This window comes from Pseudorasbora parva, chromosome 1 (genome assembly GCF_024679245.1).
Source record: "Pseudorasbora parva isolate DD20220531a chromosome 1, ASM2467924v1, whole genome shotgun sequence".
Taxonomy (NCBI): domain Eukaryota; kingdom Metazoa; phylum Chordata; class Actinopteri; order Cypriniformes; family Gobionidae; genus Pseudorasbora; species Pseudorasbora parva.
Genome location: NC_090172.1, coordinates 57,808,180 through 57,830,622, shown reverse-complemented (window position 1 = coordinate 57,830,622; position 22,443 = coordinate 57,808,180). Strand labels below are relative to the sequence as shown.

At 38.0% G+C, this 22,443-nt stretch overlaps 2 protein-coding genes across 2 annotated transcripts in view; one reads left to right on the top strand and one right to left on the bottom strand.

The window, feature by feature from the left end:
• The window catches only part of gigyf1a (GRB10 interacting GYF protein 1a), a 45,785-nt gene extending 31,876 nt beyond the window's left edge, over window positions 1-13,909 (bottom strand). The window contains exons 1-3 of the mRNA XM_067446501.1: window positions 13,662-13,909; window positions 2,915-3,430; window positions 1,313-1,376 (exon numbers count right to left, since the gene is read on the bottom strand). Coding sequence (XP_067302602.1) covers window positions 1,313-1,347 — 35 coding nt within the window. The 5' untranslated portion in view covers window positions 1,348-1,376; window positions 2,915-3,430; window positions 13,662-13,909. The remainder of the gene's footprint in view (window positions 1-1,312; window positions 1,377-2,914; window positions 3,431-13,661) is intronic.
• Window positions 13,910-15,439: 1,530 nt separating this feature from the next.
• fis1 (fission, mitochondrial 1) lies at window positions 15,440-21,715 on the top strand. The gene is made up of 5 exons (XM_067446487.1): window positions 15,440-15,520; window positions 16,049-16,181; window positions 16,260-16,336; window positions 16,931-17,036; window positions 21,157-21,715. The coding sequence occupies exons 1-5, from the start codon at window positions 15,476-15,478 to the stop codon at window positions 21,255-21,257; spliced, it is 462 nt and encodes a 153-aa protein (XP_067302588.1). The 5' UTR covers window positions 15,440-15,475; the 3' UTR covers window positions 21,258-21,715.
• The last annotated feature ends 728 nt before the right edge of the window (window positions 21,716-22,443 follow it).

The window sequence follows — 22,443 nt, the reverse complement described above, 5'->3', positions numbered from 1 at the left end:
GAAACCACTTTTCGGCAGTGGAAACATGTGAAGCGGCCCCGGCGGAGGGACCTTGTCGGTGCAAAAGGGGTTGCAGAGCTGTGGGTGGCTTTGTAAACTTTACATAAATGCTACCCTGCTGAGATAAGCTGATGAAGAAGGCTTTGAGGCAACATACCACCCCAGCATTGTACATGTCAAACCCAGGAATTCACTTTTGTTGGCCGAGGACCAACTATGCACAGAAGAGCCTTAGTTCAGCAGAGAACCACGCCTAACGGTTTAATTTCTGCATAATCATTTAGTCTGTGCCAAGAGGAGATACAGGGAGAGAAGGGGGGTTGGGAAACAGGGAAGAGAGAGAGAGAGAGAGAGAGAGAGAGAGAGAGAGAGAGAGACAGAGACAGAGACAGAGACAGAGACAGAGAGAGAGAGAGAGAGAGAGAGAGAGAGAGAGAGAGAGAGAGAGAGAGAGAGAGAGAGAGAGAGAGAGAGAGAGAGAGAGATTAAGGTAGAAATATGGGGAAAGCAGATCTGGGGAAAATATATAGTTGCTATGATATTCTGAGTCTCTTGTAGCATGGTAAGCGACAGGCAGGCTCACGAAACTGAAGCCATTTAGACTGGAAAAATATTCAAAAACATTACTATAAATAGAAGCTATTTTAGGCTCTGACAAAAGCTGGTTTTTGTCACATTGTATTGCATTGCAACTTTCTTTATACACTGTCGTTCAAACGTTTCTGATAGGTAAGTCAAACATTTTTAATGTTTTTAGAAGAAGCCTCTTCTGCTCACTAAGACTGCATTTATTTTATTTATTTGTTTAAAAGTAATATTGTGAAATATGATTAAAATGTAAATAAATGTTTTCTATTTGATTTAAAATATAATTTATTCCTGTGGTCAAAGCTGAATTTAAAATATGATAATTTGCTGCTCAAGAAACATTTTTGATTATTAGACATGTTAAAAACAGTTGTGTAAAACATTTTTTCAGGATTCTTAGAAAGTACAAAAGAACAGCATTTATTTTAAATATAATATTTTGTATTATAAATGTCTTTACTGAACATTTTGATCATTTTATTGCATCCTCGTTGAATAAATGTATTAAGTTCCCCCCCCCCAAAAAAACCTACTGACCAAAAACTTTTGAACAGTAGTAAAATGTTGCAAAAACTGTTCTTTTGAACTTTATATTCAACAAAGAGTCCTAAAAAAATACATTTCTTATTATTTTCAATATTCCAAATAATAAGATTTTATAAGAGTTTAATAATAAGAGGCAGAGAGAGGGAAGACGACAGAAACAGAAAGAAAGGGATTTTACCATTCTGGGCCAAAGTTAAGTGTTTCAGCAGTCATATTCTTCCTTCCTTCTCAGAGGTGAAAGTCTACAAACAGAGATACATGAACATGAGCATACAACAATATGTTGCAAGCATACTTCCCATCATTAGTAAACACAGATTCTTTATTACATTGCGTAATCAGGGCTCCAGATTAACATTTGAGAGCAGTAGCACCGGTGCCACAAGTCCTTCAGATGTGGCACCAGCACCTGATTTGGTGGCACTACGGTGAAGGGATTTTTAATCCTAAAAAGGTAATTTAATCATAAAATGACAAAAATTAGACATATAATATTATTAGTTGCTAATGTTAATTTCTTGGAAATGCAAATTTGACAGTAAAGCACTGTGCTTGTAGCCTAGAAATCTAGACGCACCCTAGCGGCAGCAAATCTAATCTGCCCGCGAGTGTCGTCTAGCAACTCTCAATACCCTTCTGAGCTGTAATCGCCTCACTCTGGTCGGGCCAATCACATAGTTTATAGAGCCGGTGGGCAGGGCTTAACATAATGACAGCAGAATTGCGCTTGCGTGCCTTTAGTAAACACAAAAGCTGGCAAACGGCGGTCTTTCGAATCAGCTTTGACCGCGACTCTGGAAGACTTGGAGTTAAGCTTTTCTCTGAGAAATGAACAAAGAGCGGCACTAAAGTCATTCTTAAGAAGAGAAGATGTGTTCGGAGTTTAGCCGACCGGATACGGCGAATGTTTAATCTATCAACGAGCTCTGCTTCACCTTCGTTGCTCTGGTTGGTTGTAGCGCTATCCTATCGCGTGCAGAGGGAGTTTGAAAGACAACCATTTATCCGCCCCTCGGATTGAGCTGTCAATGGTGAGTTTCCAGACCAAACATCTTGATGTGGGTCTGGCTTGTCAGGCTACTGTGCTTGAGTAAAACGATACTTCGCTGGAAAAATGATTGTGTATTTAAATTGGGTCTTTAATGTAGTAGACATATGAAAATATTTAAGAAGTTGGTGTCTTCTAGAAAATCCAGAAAAAGTATTTTTGGCTCATGTGAATGAAAGTCCCAGAATGTACTTGCTTCGCTGCCCTATGAGGCCACTCCTAAGCCACCGCTACCGGTTACATATCTTGTTCACCGCCCCACCGTCGTGTTAATCGTTTTGTTAATCACAATCATTTGAATATACTACTGCGTTTCTACTGATACAAAGCTTAATGTTAATCGTTGAAGTAACATTATAAAATATACATTTTAAGTCATCATATTAAACATAATATTTAAACTGGATAAGGGTTGGGCCGACAGACCATGCCATCGTTCATCGCCGATGGCTCACAAACATCACAATGCCGGCTCGCCATCCTGATGTAAACCTGTTATGAACTCTGTGCTAATATTGAGCACGAGCAGAACTTTCCACTCCCATTGATGCTTTATTTGGAATTGCGCTCTTGCGTTAATGTGCCCTGTCTAGTAAATCTGGCCCTTAGTAGCACCCGCATGAAAAAAGGTTGCAAAATGCGACCGTTTGGTTGCAGTCTGGAGCCCTGGTAATGCACACAATGTAAAGACATGTCTATTTGTGTAAACACAGCCGTTCATGTTATTCTTACCCTGTCCAGGGGAGTGGCGCAGGCAAGACTAGGCTGGACCAGGTCTGGGTAAGAGGGCTGAAAGTTGTGTGTGTTTGGGTATGTGTGTGTGTTTGTTTCAGAGTAGCCAACTTAAGAGAAAGGAGGGTTATAGCTGCCTTATTCAGGATGTGTGTGCAAGAGAGCAGAAATACAAAAGGTCAGAGATGGTAGAGCTCTCGTTCACAGCTGATGAAAACAAACAAATAAAAACAACTGGAGAACAAAAAAATGAACAAAAACTCTCTAAAATTAGTAATACCTGTAGGACTGCAAAAACTGCAGAGCTTTGATACTGACGTCTAAAGTCGATAAACAGACAAAGAGATTTTTTTTGATAATACAGCTGCCAGAAGCAGTTATGACCCCAATAGGCTTCTCTCTTTCTCTATCTGTGTGTGTCTTTCTAACTCTTCTTGTTGTACTGGCAATGCTGTGTGGACCAGGTCCCAGCTGGTGACCCCCTCCTCACGCCGACAATCCCTCTCCCGCTTTTACCTGCAGAGGAAAACAAACCAACAAAAAATGTCAATATTGTGAACTAAATGCAAGTACTATAACCAAAAGCTAGGGCTACACGATATTGGGGGAAAATGCGATATCTTGTTACATAATGGAATATTTGCAATGATTCAAATATGCTTTAGGTGTGTAATAAACATGTAATTTAATTTAAATATTAAAAACTGAAAATTATTTAGCCAACATACACGTTTCACAATCATTTTGTCATTAGGCTGCTGTCACTTTAAGAGCTGCACAGATCCAATATATTATTACACACACGCTTTCTCAGATAACTTGAAGCATGTCACATGTACGGATGGCGAAAACTAGGGATGCACCGATCCGATACTCAGGATCGGTATCAGCTCCGATCCGCCATTATTTGCCGGATCGGGTATCGGACCGATCCAAATTCGATACTGTGCGCATACTATTCTGTTATTGTTAAGCCCCAGTGCCCCACAAAAGGCACAGAAACATTATAAAGCATCATCAATGATTTGTGCACTATATTATAAGTGTTCTGAAGCCATTCCATAGTGTAATGTGAGGTACAGATGAATATTTAAGTCATTAAATTAAAGTTCACGTCAACGCTTCCCTCCGCTGCGGCTGTCAGTCACTTCCCATTCAGCTTTCAAACTGTGTGTCGCGTTCGGTTACGACAGTCAACACGATGAAACGCTCTCCAAGATTATTTATTGTTTCTGTTATTATGCTTGATCATAACGCTCTATGGTTTCTCAAAAAATGACTATCTGCTGGCGTTTATCACTGTAAATCGTGTTACTTTCTACCGGGTGTCTGTTAGATCACAACACTGGACTAGTTATTGTATTGTTCTTCACACACAGTAACTGAAATGTTTAACTGTTAAAATAAACGGCTTATAAGAATACTGCATAGATACACTAAGCGTCGATACATCTTGTTTTGAACTTCTCAATGCGGGCTGAGTGCGGTGGGCTGTGAGCGTCTATGGCTGTGAGCATGTGACTCCGTGTTGCTTCAAGCGGATCATCCTGCGCACGGGATGCGCATAAGCGCTTTGTGCCGCACTATATTATAATACTTTTGCGTTATGAAAGCCTAATTAAAAGCCTATCTATATGTTGCTGTCTCATTAAAAAAAAAAGCACTTTACATTAAAAATAAATGTAATTTCTTAGTATATAGGCCCTATTTCCATACATATATTTAGCCTACTTGTTTTTCATGAATGTATTTTGTGTAACATTTTACCACATTTACAGCTACATTTATTCACTTATATGGTTTCCTTTATTTCCCCCCCACTAAATGTTTAGATTTTATACAATTATTGTGCACTCGTCATTTTGTAACCTTTGCTGCTGAATTATTCACTAATCAAATTGTCATAGATTGTGATGTTATTTTTATATTTTTATTTGTTGTTTTTCTTTGTTATGAAGTCTGTATTTAGTGGATTGTGTTTAACTCACAAAAAAAGGGGTTTTCAATTCAACACACTAAGGTTTAGAAATTCTACATACAATTTTTAAACAAAACTGCATCAGTATCGGATCGGTATCGACAGATACTCCGAATTTTTAATATCAGATCGGTTCTAAAAAAATGGTATCGGTGCATCCCTAGCGAAAACTAAACCTTTTCTTGACCAGACAACCAAGCCTCTTTAGCCGGTTAACCGGTTAGTTTAAAATATGCTGCGCTATTTGAAATAACAGCCGCGAGCCGCGCCTGCAATTTCGCAACTCTGTTGCATCTCTCTGCCGCTCTGCCTCCCGCTCTCACACACACACTATCCCGGCGCCTCCCTTCCACTCACGTCACTTTTTTAAAATCCCCTACAGCGCGAAACATGAGTCCCGCAAATGCAGCACCGAGGAGCTTGTTTGTAATCGGAGGACAAATGGCTTCTTAGTTTGGAAATGGTTTGGGTACAAGGTGATCGCGTTGAAAATAAAGGCATTTGTCTAGCGTTAGAAATTCATTTGAAACATTGCGGCAGCTCATTTAAGAAAATGACAGCTCCGAAGAGACGCCGCTCTAGTTCGAGGTAGTGCTAACAATAATAAAGAAAGATGATGATCAACACCTTATGTGTTACCACTGAAATGTAGATGTAATATATTTCCAAATGTAAGCCCATCTTATGCGGAATGTTGTCTTATAGACTGCAACACGATAAAACTAACTGTAGTAGGGTTTAGTCCACTGCCATAATAGCCTAATTTAGAGATCACTTTTTTTTAACCGACAACTTTGATCGGTTAACGTTGATATGGTCAACCATCGGTCAAACGGTCATCAGTTAATATCCCTAGTCACATGTATGTAACAGTCACGTGTCTAGTCTATTCTCTGCTGACTGTGCCAACCTAAAACTAAGACTCTTCATAATCTTTTGAAGTATTAAAATCATTCTGTTATCGTAAGCCAATGCAATGTGCAATATATGCAACATATCATGCAGCCTTAATTGAAGCCAAAGGCCAAGCATGCATACAAATAATCTCTCTCCTTCTTAAAATAATATTCTTAAAGATATTGTCTTTAAGAAACGTGGCCACAAAAAAAAAAAAAAAATTATATATATATATATATATATCATAAATTTAATAGCAAAAACTGTTCATTTGTGGCATAATTCACCTCAAGTTTGCCAAAAAAAAACTTTATTTGGAAAGGGCAAGTGCAGCTAGATTAAAGCTAAATATCTCTCTAGATTTCTGACATCTGCACTGTACAAGTAGAAGAGTTTGTGCAATCAGGATAATATGGTGATGGAAAAGAAACATCCCAGGGGTTTAATCAACAGTACCTATAGATGTCATAGTAACAGAAATATCCAAGCAACAGAACAAACCAGTGAGAATAAATAGTAATGACTTGGGGGAGTTTGGCTGTCAAACATAAAGTACTACATGAGAATGCATGCCATCCCAAGAACAACTGAAGACAACTGTAACACATACTGCAATTAGAAATACATTAGTATGCCTAAGTGCTCATAATTCATCACTTGAACTGCAATGTCATGTGAACAGCTGCCAAAAAAAAAAAAATCAGCAAACAGCTTAAATCCAAAGAAGCCAGAAGTTTAATTCTCATATTATACACACACATATTATATATAGGGATTACTAATAAAGCCAGGCTACAATAACACAGGTTTTTTACTAATAATGATGTTTACAGTAATTTCATGTGCACCAGTTTGTTGCAGGCTACTACACATCAAAACACACTAACAGAAAAAGTTCATGTGATTTTATACCATAGACTCACGCGCTGTTTAAAATGACGTGCGCACATAAAACGCCTCTCATACTGGATCTGCACAAGCTATCTTCTGGGATTTTGCACTTGAACGGACAAATACACACAAAAATATGTCAAATATCCTCATAAACGCAGGTTATGTCTTAAGTGAATGTAACAGTTGAGAAAGAAAAGACGCATGTGTATTGGTATATTGGATCTGTGCAGCTCTTAAAGTGACAGCAGCCTTATATTCCTGCAGCTGTCTCTATAATAACGATCAAATAACAAAAGACAAAAGCTGTTTTTGACTGAATGACTTTTTATAACTATATTTGTAATCGATATTCGATTCATAAAAAGCTGTGTTTATTTATTTATCTAAATATATATTATAATCAGAATTGGAATTAGAATCATTAAAATTCAAATGATACCCAAGCCTGTGATTAAATAAAATGAATATACCTTGGTTAAAAATGCTTTGACTTCATTAAAACTTTCTTTCGTATTATTAGCTGATAATACGGTCATACGATCAATTGGTAAATATATTATAGAATTTTAGAATCTAGAAGTCGCTTATTCAAAACAACGGTATAGCTTGATGACGAGCGCTTCTGCTTCTTCTGCTCATGTGTACGTGAGGTAACACGGTACTGTTTATCATATTAGAGAGATATGAGTTGTTAAACGTCAGGGTTAATTAACCGTAAAGGATCTGCTACACCGAGTGTTTCTTTTGCACGGAACAGTCAGAAATGCAACTTGCACAAAACGAAGAGATAAGCATCAAGTTTATTTTGTTTTTCCTTCTTTATTATTTTTGTTTTACAAACTTGTTAACTATATCATGAATTATAATATAAATTCTGATTGTCAAATATGTGGTATTGAATGATTGCCGAATGTTTTAAACATCTTTATAATGATCATGTTAGTTGATATAACGTGCAATGAGTTTGCAATTCAGAGGATTTGCTTTCATCACAAATTCATCAACTTTCCCCAAGATACATAAATGTAAGTGAACATGGGAAAAGAACACACTTTATTATTTCATGCACATTGTGTATCTGCTGTGAATAAAACATTTAAATTATAATTGAAAGTATTATTATTGCGGTTTCCATAGATGGTAAATGGACTGCATTTATATAGCGCTTTTAACAGACCCAAGGCCATCCAAAGCGCTTTACATTTTTGCCTCACATTTACCCATTCATACACCGACGGCGATGTCAGCCATGTAAGGTGCCATCAAGATGGACTGTGTCTTTATTATTTTGTGCTGTATTATTTAATTACTTATATTTATAAAAATAACACTTTACAATCTAAAGAGCGTTCATGTGATCTTATACATTGTTGTGAAATTAATGAATGCATAATAATTGTGAACCCTGTGATTACTTATCAGACTATAATCATACCAACACAATCTATAATCATTGCATCCCTACATTTGAGTGTTGAACGTTGTTATAATGCTACTCAGTGCTTTCGTTTGCCGGATACTATGAGACATTTGTTCACACTGCAGTGAGCTAGATCGATATTAAGCATGAAAAAACATGATACTCACTGTAAATCAAGAAAATTTGATTTAAACAATAAGACTAACTGAGTTGAGATATATAACAATGATTAGTTTTCTGTCGACAAATGTCTAATAAAACACATATTATAGCATCTTTTGTAGGGATGTCAATTTACACAAATTCCCATGATCGATCATTTAAATGAATTATCAATTAATCGAATAATAGGGCTGTGACAGTGTCAGTTTTTTACCACTGCGGTGGTTATTGATCAACCACGGGCGGTGGCACGGTGTTTGTGGGATTCGAGGCGGGGGATGAAACTGAAACCGAAACGAACTAAAACACTGCCCTATAGCCTACTCATCACAAACATGAAACATGTTTAAAGAAAGCTTGAATGTCTGCTTTTAAATAAAACAATTCACATTTTAAAAAATATATATTGTGAGATTTAAAAATTGAGGCTCAAACATCTGTTAACAAAGTGCATGTTTACAGCACTTGAGTGAAACACAGCCTGCTAACATTGAAATAAATAAAATAAACATCAGAGATAATAAAGTGAAATAAACGGGTAAATAAGAAAGTTAAATATTAAACTATTCTCCACCATCAAATACGTTGCCACGTCTCTTGTCAGCATTTTCCACTTGTCACTCTCCCGTTTGTATTTGGCCTGTTTGGCGAAAGCTTCTCCAATACCAACCTGACCACAAGCTGGGCATTTGCGTTCACGGGACATAACTTGTAGAAACGCCGATGGATGACATGATTGGAGATGGCTCTTGAGATTTGATGTGTTCGCCCATTTAAAAAAATTTAAAATCCGGCAAATGGCTTCATCCTTATTTAAAGGTTCACCTTTTCCGTTAGGCACAAATCCAAAATTATCCCAGATCAGCGATGCAGTATTTGGTTTCCCAAACAGGGCCATTGCTCAACACTAAATGAATTTGCGGAATGCAGAAAAAAGATGAATTTGGCCGCGCTCAAACTAAGGAAACACCAAATATGGCGTGTGAGGTAGAATTAGTGAACTAGCCTTCTTATACGCTAGTCTAAAAAACGCATACAGCTAAAAGGTACAGGTTATAAATAGCATTTGCTATTGCAAATGTTATATTCTATACAAAACTTTTTTTGCATGTCATATAGTGTGTCACATGCACACTACCGCCGGTGGCGATCCACCCCTGCGGTGGTACGGTGGTCATTGCGACTGTCACAGCCCTATCGATTAATTGTAAGCCTTAAAACTGCAATACGCGTCTACAGCAGTGTCTTATAGCCGACAGCATGACAGGGTGTGCAAATGCTGCTCAAAACACCATGTTCCTCCAAACCAATGAGAAGGGTTTTAATCTGAATAAAGCACTATCATTGTAAAATGAGTCGATGTGATTGGTCATTTAGTTAAATGACTTATTTAATAATCAAATTTAACAACTAATACAACGTGTAACCAACGCGCTGAAAACGGCAACTACACCCAATGATTTATTAAAATGTTCTTATTAATGTGAAGTGAATTGACAGTCCCAATCATAGTTATTACGAGTGCATTTAAAGCCTAGTTCACTCTGCCCGATTTTTGCCCCGATTTTGAGTCGCAGACAGGTTGTGAAATCGCCGACAAATGCCCGAGATTATAGGCAAATCGGTGCTCGTGCACGCGAGTGACAATCACGCAGTATGAATTATCAAAGACGCGATCAGAGAGAATCGCCGACGAGTCGCCGACGCCGGTGAGATATTTGGCATGCTAAATATTTGGACCTGTCGGCGATTCAAACTCCTGCTGTGTGAACAGCGTTCTGACTGAAAATTACACCGACAGCCAATGAGAGAGCAAGATACAGGGCAGCAGGAGGTTCAGGGAGGAGTTATAAAGCAGAATTTCAGTATTTTAATAGATATATTTACAATTCTATCAAACAGAAACAAAGGCCAAACATTTGCACATCCAGCCACAGCAGCAGCACATTAAATAATTATTTATTTACCTCAAACTGTCTTTGCAGAACAAAATCCTGGCTCCCTCTGTCTCTCCAACAATTTCTTCCGCCATAATCTTTTTTCTTTTTCTCCACAAATCAGCGCACATACAATTTGAAGCAAACTTTGTGCAGTTTATCATTTTTAATAACAATTCCAAGTCTCGCGCGAGAACTCCGGTCTGACGCACGTGTGATCTCGCGTTGTTTACTTGTCACATCGCACGTGTGTTTGGGAAACGTAGTTTGCACACAAGGGGGTAATCTAGCGCTCGGAAAGCGTTCCACCCATAGGGGCGGCCATTGCTAACCAAGCCATCACCTGCTGTTAGCATCCCATTGACTCCCATTCATTTTTGAGTCACTTTGACAGTGAATAACTTTACATCTGAGTCGTTTAAAGACTCCATTTGTCCATTGTTTATTTCTAAAGAAACACGACAATGCATACAAGGCTCCGTTACCTTGTATCTTACACTATCGCCCCGCAGAAGCTGTTTTTGTAAAAATAGGCTAACTATTGCGTCATAACCAACGCGACTCTGTCGCACAGTTGAGAAATTACCGTATAGACCTGAGGAGACGCTCGCAGGCAATCTTTTACTGTCTATGAGACAGTCGGGGAGACGTGGAGACATAAAGTCTGATAAAGTCAAGGGAGAAGAATGGGGAGAAGCCCAAAGTGAGCCAAAAGCAACGGGAGAAAATATTTAAACAACGTGATTCAGCTTTCACTTTCCACAACTACTAGAAGACCTACAGCTGTCAGACAGGAGGCTCACGTCACATCTACGTCGTCAAGCTCAGTCTGAGCCTGCGCAGTTCGCTCAGCCATCAGGAAGTGAGTGCTCCTATACTGACATCACTTAACGCCGTAGAAGGCAATGGGATCCCTCCGTCCATTTCTTTTACTGTCTATGTTTGCACACCTGAGAGCGAGAGAGTTGTCTGCAATTCTTCCTCTTGTTCAGTCATGCAGTGTGAACTCCTCTGTCGTCAAACCATCGTGCAGTGTGAACACAGCAGTGACTGAATGAAACCCCAGATAGTCATGCAGTGTGAATAGAGCTGTGACCCGACGAGTTTGAAAATCGTGCAGTCTGAACTAGGCTTAAGAAATGCATCCTATATGATCGATCAGATATATACAAAATAAATATAATATTAGTAATAACATCAAGTGAACTAAGTTACGTGCGAGTCAGAATGCGTGACTCATGTTGAGCACACAGTCTTCCTGAAACAACGTACTAAAAAAGCACACTAAACCCAAATAATTCATAATGTTAAGTAATATAACAGTCCCAATCATAGTCATTATTAGTTGTGCATTACTTTTTGAGCTGCATGCATTGATGACCGGCGCTATTTAATTTGGTGGTGGTTGAGGAGATTCCCTCCTTCTATATGTAAAGCGTTTCGAAGTGCCTAGAAAAGCGCAATATAAATGCAACAAACAAATTAAAATTACTACTGCCCTAATTCTTAAAGGGGGGGTGAAATGCTGTTTCATGCATACTGAGCTTTTTACACTGTTAAAGACTTGGATTCCCATCCTAAACACAGACAAAGTTTCAAAAACTAATGTTGGACGTTTGATGGAGTATTTGTGCGTCAAAAATACTCCTTCCGGTTTCTCACAAGTTTCGCAGAGTTTTTTTCGAGTATGGGTCGGCTTGACGTTAATAGAGCGGAAGGTCCTTGTATGGGCCGTACGGGCTCTTCTCCCGGTAGGGTGCGCGCGTGCGTGACTAGAGCGAGAGCGCAAATGCACGCCCATAAACACTCGCTCAGGTGCAGATCCACTCGTCCGTGAACACTTATGTCGCGCTCCACTTTATTCCTATGGGTGACGTCGAGCGACTTCAACGCTTCAGCACAGCATTCCGGGAAGGCAGCGCTGCATTTGAACCGATTTGAACGCAGAAATGACGGGAAGCTTCACAACAACTCTATTGCTTCAAACCTGAATGAATTTCTTTCTTCAGCTGAACACAAGGGAAGATATTTTGAAGAATGTCAGTAACCAAACAGTTAACTGGAGCCTTTGACTTCCATAGTAGGAAAAACAAATAATATGGGAGTCAATGGCTCCAGTTAAGCGTTTGGTTACAAACATTCTTCAAAATATCTTCCCCAGCTGAAGAAAGAAATTCATACAGGTTTGAAACAACTTGAGGGCGAGTAAAGGATGACAGAATTTTCATTTTAAAGTAAACTATCCCTTTTATCGATGAATGAAACCTTTTATCGATTAAATGTATTATCGACAATCAACTGAAATCGAGGGTAGCGCGGGTATGATGTCATCGATAGGAGACGTATGGACATTGACTATGTCTTGGTTAATTTCTCTGGATTTAAACATTCTTCAAAACATTTGGGATAATGCAAGTACACAAGTCAACAAAATATATAACACTGTTCTAATGGTTTTTGGATTTTTTTTTTTATTCTTACATATTGTGCCTTTAATTAAAGTAACTTTGCGTCCAACAAGTAAAGTCCTTCGCTCCAAGGGCCGGTTTCACAAACAAGGCTTAGATAACGCCAGGATTAGGCCTTTGTACAATAGGATAACGCATTTAAGTAGCTTTTTATAAATGTGCCATAGAAAAAAACTACAACATTACTGGTGTGCATCTTGAGACAAAACAATGCTATTGACATTATTTTTAAGACATATCAGCAGTGCAAGATGCTTTCGGTTAAAATGTGCATTTTAGCCTGGGAGTAACTTTAGCCTTGTCTGTGAAGGAGAAAATGCTCTGACTTATTTACAAATCTGACGGTGACTTGATTCAAAGAGTCAATAAGAAGTACAATCAATCAACTGAGAAGATCCGATTCAAATGAACGAGTCGTTCACGAATGGGACATAACCACAACTAACTATTTTTTTTACTCGGTATTAAACCGTTCAAATTCGACACGTCCTCGCGCTCAACACAAACGTACGCCCAGGAAAAGGCGCCTATTTTGTAACAGGCACGATGTCGCGTTTCAAATACCCACTGCGGTGTTGAATGACAACGACCATAAAAGCAGATCGACGTCGTTTTTTCTATCGATTGGAGGAGTTTGGTGGGGCGTCGCGTGCACAGGGAGGAGGGGTGTGCACGCGCGTGCCCTGCCTGTGCACACTCCCCCTCCCTGTGCACGCGGCGCCCCTCCAAACTCCACTCCGCTGCTTCCCGTGGCCTTCAACCCACGGCCACAGCTGCCTTGCCAAACACACGACAAGCCTCTCTCATAAAATAAGCACATTTTATACCCAATGAACCAAGCGTTGGCCTCTTAAAGCTCACTATGCACTAATATGCATTTGCTGCCCGCGCACACACTGACCTTCCCCTTCCAAGTTTGCATAAAACTTAACGCAACACCCATCTGCCATTTAACGCTTCAGACATTCAAGGAGAGAGAGTTGACACTGACCGTATTTTCTGGAGCTGTCGATGCGATTTCACTGTCCAGTCGCCCCGTCGAACTCTACGATCTTCACTTTGGATGCATGTGCAGTTGTTTGTGTTCTGTGCTCCTCCTCGAGAATCGTGTTCCGTTTTTACGGTTTTTTTGCTCTCTCCCTCTCCAATGGTCGTTGCGTGTTGATGTCTAGTACGCTCTTGTTGTTTGTGTTTTAGGGAAGATGGCCGTCCTACTCGGTCATACCACGTGACTGGAGTGTCGAGTTGCATGCAGACCGCACGTGAAGACAGCGACCCCTAACGGAAGACTTGAAACGACTACAGGAAATGCGTCGTACATAATAAAAGTCACAATAAGTACGTTACTAAAATTATTGGACCGAGTAAATACATAAATAAGTACACACTTAAATGGACAATTCACACAAAAAAAATCAAAATTAGCCCATGATTTAGCCTACTCGCCCTCACGTCATCCTAGGTGTATTATGATTTTCTTCTTTCTGATGAATACAATTGGAGTTATATTAAAAAATATCCTGGCTCTTCTAAGCTGTAATGACAGTCAATGTCTGTTTCTGTTTTGAAGTCCATAAAAGCACATCCATCCATCATAAAAGTAAGCCTACTCCACGGCTCCTTAAGGATGAAGGTGAAGGTGAAGCGATTTTTCTTACACAAACGCATTGCTTCGCATTAAAAGGCCTTACTTAACCCCTCGAAGCCGTGTGGAGTACTTTTATGATAGATGGATGTGCTTTTATGAAAACAGAATCAGCCATTTACAATAGAGCCTGGACGTTTTTTATATATATATATAATTCTAATTGTATTCATCAGAAAGAAGAAAGTCATATAGTTCTAGGATGACCTGAGGGCGAGTAAATCATGGGCTAATTTTCATTTTTGGGTGAATTGTCATTTTATAATTCATCACTATCATTTATAATAGCCTATCAAGATAAGAACTAACCATATATAACAACTATCATTTATATTTTGGGTAAATTATGTAATACTACTTCAACTAATAATAATAATAATAATAAAATAATAATAACAACCACTAGTAGTAGGTTTTCTCCAACTTTAATTTTGACATCTTTTCGACGATACATTTTCACTTTTCAAGCTCTCACTGGATTATTTAACTTGTCAACAATAGACAATAAATTCATTTATTAACGAAACGTCGTGAACATGTCCATCGTACATCGTGTTTAGTATGTGGTAAGAATGACATTTTAGACATTTTTGGGATTCAATTCCTTTCTCTTGCTAACACTAATTTAGCACTAAATCAACACAACACTAAATCAACTTTATGTAACCTAAATAAACACAATTAAATATTTTTTGAATTGATAATTTATTCACATAGATATGTCTCATATTATCAGGCTCTTCACAGACACAAAATTTCAAACATATACACAGCAAACACAAAATAATGCAGGCTTATGTCTTTTTCACATTTTAAGTCCTGAGTTTTAGATCTAAAAAGTCAGGAAAAGAGAGCCCGGCAATGCTGTAAAACTATATATATATATATATATATATATATATATATATATATATATATATATATATATATATATATATATATATATATATATATATATATATAGTAATACGTCATTACCATATTATTTAAGTAAACTGGAGTGCCAGATATAGCATATGGTAAACAATCAAATCATTCAAAAGAATAACGTGGTTTAAATAAAATGGGAAGACAGGATAAACAACTGAAACGGATATAAGAATCACCGACTTTTATTTTGACAGCTTCGTGAACGCGCTTGTGTTGGGTTTTCCGCGAACATGGAGGCGATTGTGTCAGATATAGTGGCACCAGAAGATCTAAAGGTAAATCATTTTCTCTCCTTTAACGACTGTGAATCCAAAATGACATCGACGTGGTCTTAATAGCAAGGTTGTATGTGGCAAAATCGCCGGTGTTCGGTTATAATCGGGAGTTTCGATTGACGCAGTTCTACTGTACATCACCAAATCAACAACAATGACCATGACGCATATGTTTCACTGATGTATACAGCATTTCATATATTGATATGAATGCACTTAGGTAACTCTTTGTAAATTATTGACTTGTGTAAGAGTAGACCTAGTGTGCCATATAGGGATAAAACGCCGACTTTATTAGTTTTGTGACTTATATAATAACGTTAGACCTATCGTTTCACCCATTATTTAAATGGAAACATGTTTCTCGGCTTTAATTCACGATGGAGATAAAAGTCTTTTTGTGAAAGTTAGTCTGCGTTTCTCTGGCAGGGGGAGCACATGATCCTGACATCATCCTCCCACTTCTCATCCATCCACCCACTGATGTGATTATTATTTATTATTATTTATTTATTTTTTGTCTTGTAGAAGTTTGAGAAGAAGTATAACGCAGAGCTGGTGAAAGGACCCGTTTCAAAGGAGACCTCTTTTGAGTACGCCTGGTGTTTGATCAGAAGCAAGTACACAAATGACATTGCAAAAGGCATTCAGCTTTTGGAAGGTCAGTGCTTCAGCATGTCTTAGTTTTCGGGGGTTTTGGGCCTGTTCTTGTGCTCAAAATCTTGTTTTCTTTTACCAGAACTGGTTCATACGAGCAAAAAAGACGACCACAGAGATTTTCTCTTCTACCTTGCCGTTGCAAACTACAGACTCAAGGTGGGTCAGTGTTTGTTTTCAGATTACATTTATAATCTGGGGTGATGTTGTCACTGCTAAAAAATGTTTTATATATCACATATCTTTGTTGTCTAATTAAATCTATGTTTCTCAACTCTGTTCCTGGAAGTCTGACTTTACTACATCATTTCAAAATAAAGTCAGATAACTCACTTTATTGTCAAGTCATCATACAAACAAGTGTGTAAACAGTTTAATCAGAATTTGTTGTACTAGAGGTAAATCTTATGAAACCTGCTTTTAACATCCTGCTCAGGCGCATAATAGGACATGCATACAGTAAAAAAATACAGTAAAAACTGAAATATTAATAGAATTTCAATTTGAATTTTTTTTCCTTATATAATGTAATGTATACATTAAAATATAATTAATTCCTGTGATCAAAGCTGAATTTTCAGCATCATTACCCCATGATCCTTCAGAAATCATTCTGATAATAAGGGAGACATCCAGAAATGTTTATTTTTGCAGTGCCCCCAGAAGTACTTGAATAATATCTAAATAAAATTAAAAAAGAATTCTCCCTGCCTTTGTTTTGCTCCCTGCATCAATCTGTTGTTCTTTTCTCAGGAGTATGAGAAGGCACTGAAGTACATTCGTACTCTGCTGAAGAATGAACCAAGTAACAAACAGGCCCTGGAACTGGAGAAACTCATCAACAATGCGCTGAGAAAAGGTGAGATTAGGCGGCAGTGGTCTTTTTTTAAAGGGGTAGTTCACTCAAAAATGAACATATTGTCCATTTGCTCACCTCCAAGCTGTTCCAAACCTCTATGAGTTTCTTTCTTCTGTTGAACTCAAAAGAAGATGTTTTAAAGAATGTTGGTGCACAGACAGTTGACAGCAGCCATTGATTTTTTTATAGTATTTTTGCACTTGTTTTGTGGATGGATGTTTGTTTGTTTGTTCGTTGAAATAATCTTAATTTGTGTAATATAGTGTTGTCAAAAATATAGATTTTTCGATACATATCGAGACTGCAATATCTGAAATCCTCCCAACACTAATTTTCTGCAGAATACAAACACAATACTAGCTGCTCTTTCTCTCTCTGACTGCGAGTCACACACAAACCCGCCTCTATTCACTCACTCCTTTCATTTGCTCCTGATAAATATTGTTGGTGCTTGAATTTCAGTTTGGGATTGTACATAATTTGACTAATTCCTGCAGATTTTGCACTCATACCCAAAATGTGCGCATAAAGCCGCCTCTCAGAACTCAATTGAGGTCTTTTTTGCTGATTATTGCATTTAAACAGTCAAATACACACAAAATAATGTCAAAATGCCAGCGAGTATTCACTTAAACACAGTCAGAGTTATATTTTAAGTGAATGTAAACAGTTGGATAATGTATCCGTGCATCAGGTCTTAATTAAGTGACAGCAGCCTAATATACTCGCTGCCAAATTATGAGATAATATTAAGCATATCTATATGCCAGTTTTTCCACATGGTGTCAAAATTGTGGCTAGTGAAAATGCTGAGTTGCTAAACGGGATGGAAATTAACTTTTTTTGTCCACCGGCCACTGTGGCTGTTGGATTTCAAAATCTACCAGCCACTCAATGTTTTAACCAGCCACTTTCTTGTTTATAACCGACAATGTGTAACTGCACGTGAAAATTAATACTACAAGCTCTACAATACTTAAGCTGTTTATTTAATCTCAAATCTCAATGAAATACTGAAATTTTTTCTTTCACTCTAAAGGCATCTTTACACAGAATTTTGAGCAGACACAGACCCGCGTTAGACCCACCTTAACTCGGCTGTGTAAAAATACACACACAAACCATGAACTGATATACATTTCATTAAATGAGTAGGGCTCTGTGTGCTCTCTTTTTTTTTTTTTTTTTTTTACCTGGATGTGGCATTTGGATGATTTGTGGTCTTTTATGGCTTCCAGTTTTAGGTTTTTAGTACCAACAATGAAACTACTAGTTTTGGCATCTCCTGAAGTTGACGACATACCGAGCAGAACATTGTCGGTAGGGATGCACCAAAATAAAGATTATTGGCTGAAACCGAAGCACTAAAAGAAATTATGCCAATTATCCATTGCATTTATGGCTAATGCTATGACTGTGTAATTTTACTAATCAAGGCCAGAGCCGGCCCAGCCACTAAGCGACCCTTGCAATTGCAAAGGGCCCCGTGGCCTGCAGAGGGCCCCCTAGAGAGCGCATGCACCTCGCCTCATCTGTTTATGGTTTGGGGAGGTGTTTATTATACTCGAAGCGCAGACTGGGTGCAGGCGTGATGAGACGTCATGCTCGGCCACATTCGCCTCGAGCTTCTTCGGTTGCGGAGCCGCACGCAAAGTTACAAAATTTGACGTGCACACCGCCAAGCGAAACTGGGTCTCGCGCACTCCTCGTTGACGCAATTTTTGCCGCGCTCGTGCGGACGCGTCAAGTATAAACAAGGCTTAAAGCTACACTGAAGTTGGCCGTTTGATAAATGCAAGTTAATACTTCAGTTCAATATTTGTGTCTAAAAAAGGCACATAAGGTCCTGTAGAGATAGCAATACACATTCTCCTTTTTTTGCCAAATAAATGAAAGCATGTCATCAATGTCTTTCTCTTGCTGTATCAAAATCTCACCTAGCTTTCCTCAGAGATAGTCAAGTTCAGTTTGTGCATGATTACATGATATAACAATTGTGTTAATACTGTATCCTGAATTGTGGATAAGTAAGCTATATATCATATTATGCTGAAGTAAATTTCTGGAGTGTTAACAAGTAAAAGCAAAAACAACAACAACAACCGTACAGAACTTAAAAACCATGACCCTAAAGCCGTGATACGAACCGAACCGTGGCTTTTGTGAACCGTGCCACCCCTAATGTGTACCTAAAGCAGTTTTCATCCATTTTATTTATTGCTTTTGGTATTTATTCAAGTGTATTTTTTGTTAACAGACTGAGAGTCCATTGCTTTTCTTGTTTTTTGGTTGTTTTGTTAATTTATTGTGGATATTTAAAATGTTTTCCGTATCAGAGTCTTTAGAGATAAAAGTTTATTGATCTTTAAAAAAGGTGTACCTGCATTATTATGCCATTATCATTATTTTAGATGAAAATGGGTTTAGAACGAAAAATCTTATCATTTATCGCAATCATTTCTTGACCAATTTCTTGTCCAGCAAACTTTGTTATTGTGTGCTGTTTTTGCCTTTTAAACTCTGGTGTCAATTAAAAATGTTTCTTTGATGGTCAGTGAAAATCACTTTATCAGTCTTTTTATTCAGCAAGTTCATCCGTGTGTGTTCATTGCACTGCGCTGCCATTCAGCTCAGTGGTATCATAATTTTCCTTTTAGACATCAAACATGGAACTTAACTCAAGAACTCAAGGTCTTTTATTGACGTTCTGTACATGTTACCACATAAGAACGAAATACGTACTCAGGACCAGCAGCGTAAAAAAAAGATAATTATCATACAGTAGGCTACATAGAATAATTAAAACCTAATTTAATAGACTACAAAATTCTAAAGTAACATAGTAGATATATGTACAGTATAGTTATAAGGTAGTCATTGCTTTTCTTTAGGCCTTACTTAAAACGGTCAAGGGCCTCCAACCAAATTTTGCTTAGGGCCCCCAAAGGTCTAGGGCCGGCTCTGATCAAGGCATTGCAATTGCATTAATTAATATTAAAGTTTCAAATAATAAATCAATTACAAATTATGCAAATATTTATTTAGCACATTGCAACAACCCACAGTATAAAATAAAATTAAAAGTAAAATGTTTAACTTAACCTCACTCATGTGTACATTAAATAATAATGTACAGGTCTACTGGCCTGCCGAAAGGTACAGAAATTGAATAAAGTAATCAAATGTAAAATAACTGCATATTTAACTGTTTAAATGAAAGATTAATCCTTACTAAACTTACAAAAGCTATTCAATCAAGAGCAGTGAGTGATGTCCTTTTGTTTGACATTAAACATAGCAGTAAAGGCGACTTCCCCTTTAAGAGCTAATAGAAGGATATGCGTCATCTTTCACGACTGTATAAAGTTCACTTAAGGCATATACAGACTATGTCTGCTAGACTACTCATCAAGATGAACATGTTGGCATACTTTTTGGGCGAGTTTGTCTGTTTAAGCACAAGACTTGAAAGAGAACTCAATATTTGCGCGCTGTGAGACGGGTGCGCGCTTCCGGATGACAGTGACGGATCTTCTCTCAGCGCGCGCGAGTTCTTATTCGCGTCTTCTGGCTCTACATCCGGGTAATGACGGCGAAAACGACTGGTCATATTCGGACATACGGCCGCATGCACTGAACACAGTTTATAAAGAGGGGAAACAGTATGCTATTTTGATTTACCCGCCACGGTGGCCGGTAGGTGAAGCGAGTTTACCCGCCACAACTCAAAATCACCCGCATTTGGCTGGTGGCGGGTGCTAATTTCCATCCCTGGTTGCTAATAACTTACTAGCCACATTGAGCAAAATACTAGCCGGTGAGCAAATACGTCAATGTCAAGCCCTGTCTACTACCATATAAATCAGTCGACAAATGATAATCAGTGGCAGTGTCTTGAATCTGGAAATAACAGCAGGAATGGAAACGAACATGTGTACAATGTCATACATACAACAACCATATAAACAGGAATATTCTGATGTACATAAATAAACATAAATAAATACAGACCTCCAACTGAATTGAGTACACATGTAAACACACTCAATGTGTTGCATTAAAGATACAAGCGATAAAATGTCAGCAGAGAAGTGATCTCTCTTTTTTTATTTCTTTTCAGATGGCTTAGTTGGCATGGCGATTGTTGGCGGTATCGGATTAGGTGTGGCAGGATTGGCTGGTCTTATTGGTTTGGCCGTGTCCAAAGGTGCAAAGTCCTAAGATGGAGTTCCTGAAGAGCGTACTTTGATTCCTTTCCTCTTCAGAAAAGAGACTTAATGCAAAACATATAAACACATAAAACCATGAGGAAGCCTCCCCCTTTTTTATTTTGTATTGTTCTGCCATGTCTTTCATAATAAAGTGACCATATTTTATTTTGCTTTATGGTTCTCCAACTCTTTTTTTGGTATGTATAGAAATGTGGAGTTGGAATAATAAACTAAAAAACTGTTTTTTTCTCTCTCTCTTTTTAAAACCTTTAATTTTTCAATGCAATTCAACCACAGAGGCTTGCCAAAGATATGCAGTACTGGACAATATGTATTGTAATAGCATGCACTTTTGGGCTTTTTTTAAATGTATAACTGTATTTACACTATAAGTAATCAATATTTTGATAAACTTCAGTAATGCCTCACATCTGTTAAAATAATTAAAATGTGTGCTTACTAAAGTGATATGGTGTTCACATGCTTTGCACATCCTATTCGGTTGGTGGTGTGATTGGGAAGAGTCATGTGTGACCAGGGTCAACCTTGTAATTCATTTTCTTACAAGTCTTCATAGTCAGCAGTTTGTCATGTGCATGTGTGTTAGAGGGAGAGAGTGTGTGTTTGTGTGTGAGGGAAAGAGAAACTGCTCCATATGAATCGATAAGTGTCTGCGATATATGTGTGTATTAAACCTTTGACTAGTAGCCTACGATCACAGCGAACATTCAGATTTGCGAGAGCCGTTGTCATGTATGAAACCGCTTCACAAACAGTATTTTCAACAACACAGTATCATTATCTTTGTCTTAAGGCAATTCATGCTTATGGCACGGATATAAACACTGAAACATGTTTTGTTTGTCCTTCACACATTGTTAAAGAGGCTAATGTATGTTTTATTACATTGGCCAGCACACTGATCTACTATTTAAGCTGCTTCTTCTGAGACTAAATTTAAACAGTATCTCCTCCTGGGACTTTAAAGCTTCAACCACTAAGCTCAGGTCAAATCTTCAGACTGTTCTGACCTTCAGTGCTATCATGTCTAACTGATCTTATGATTTTTGTTAAATGGACAATTAAAACTATGAAAAGTCTCATAGATTTTAATTGAGGGGGTCAACACTTTTATAAAATAACTAAATAAGAGTATGTAGGCTTCATCCACTATCAATCCCAAAATCCTTGCTAGC

Coding starts and splice junctions, on each gene's coding strand:
- fis1 (XM_067446487.1), top strand. CDS start 15,476: ATGGAGGCGATTGTGTCAGATATAGTGGCACCAGAAGATCTAAAG. Junction 16,182..16,259: donor AGGCATTCAGCTTTTGGAAG/GTCAGTGCTTCA, acceptor TTCTTTTACCAG/AACTGGTTCATACGAGCAAA. Junction 17,037..21,156: donor CAACAATGCGCTGAGAAAAG/GTGAGATTAGGC, acceptor ATTTCTTTTCAG/ATGGCTTAGTTGGCATGGCG.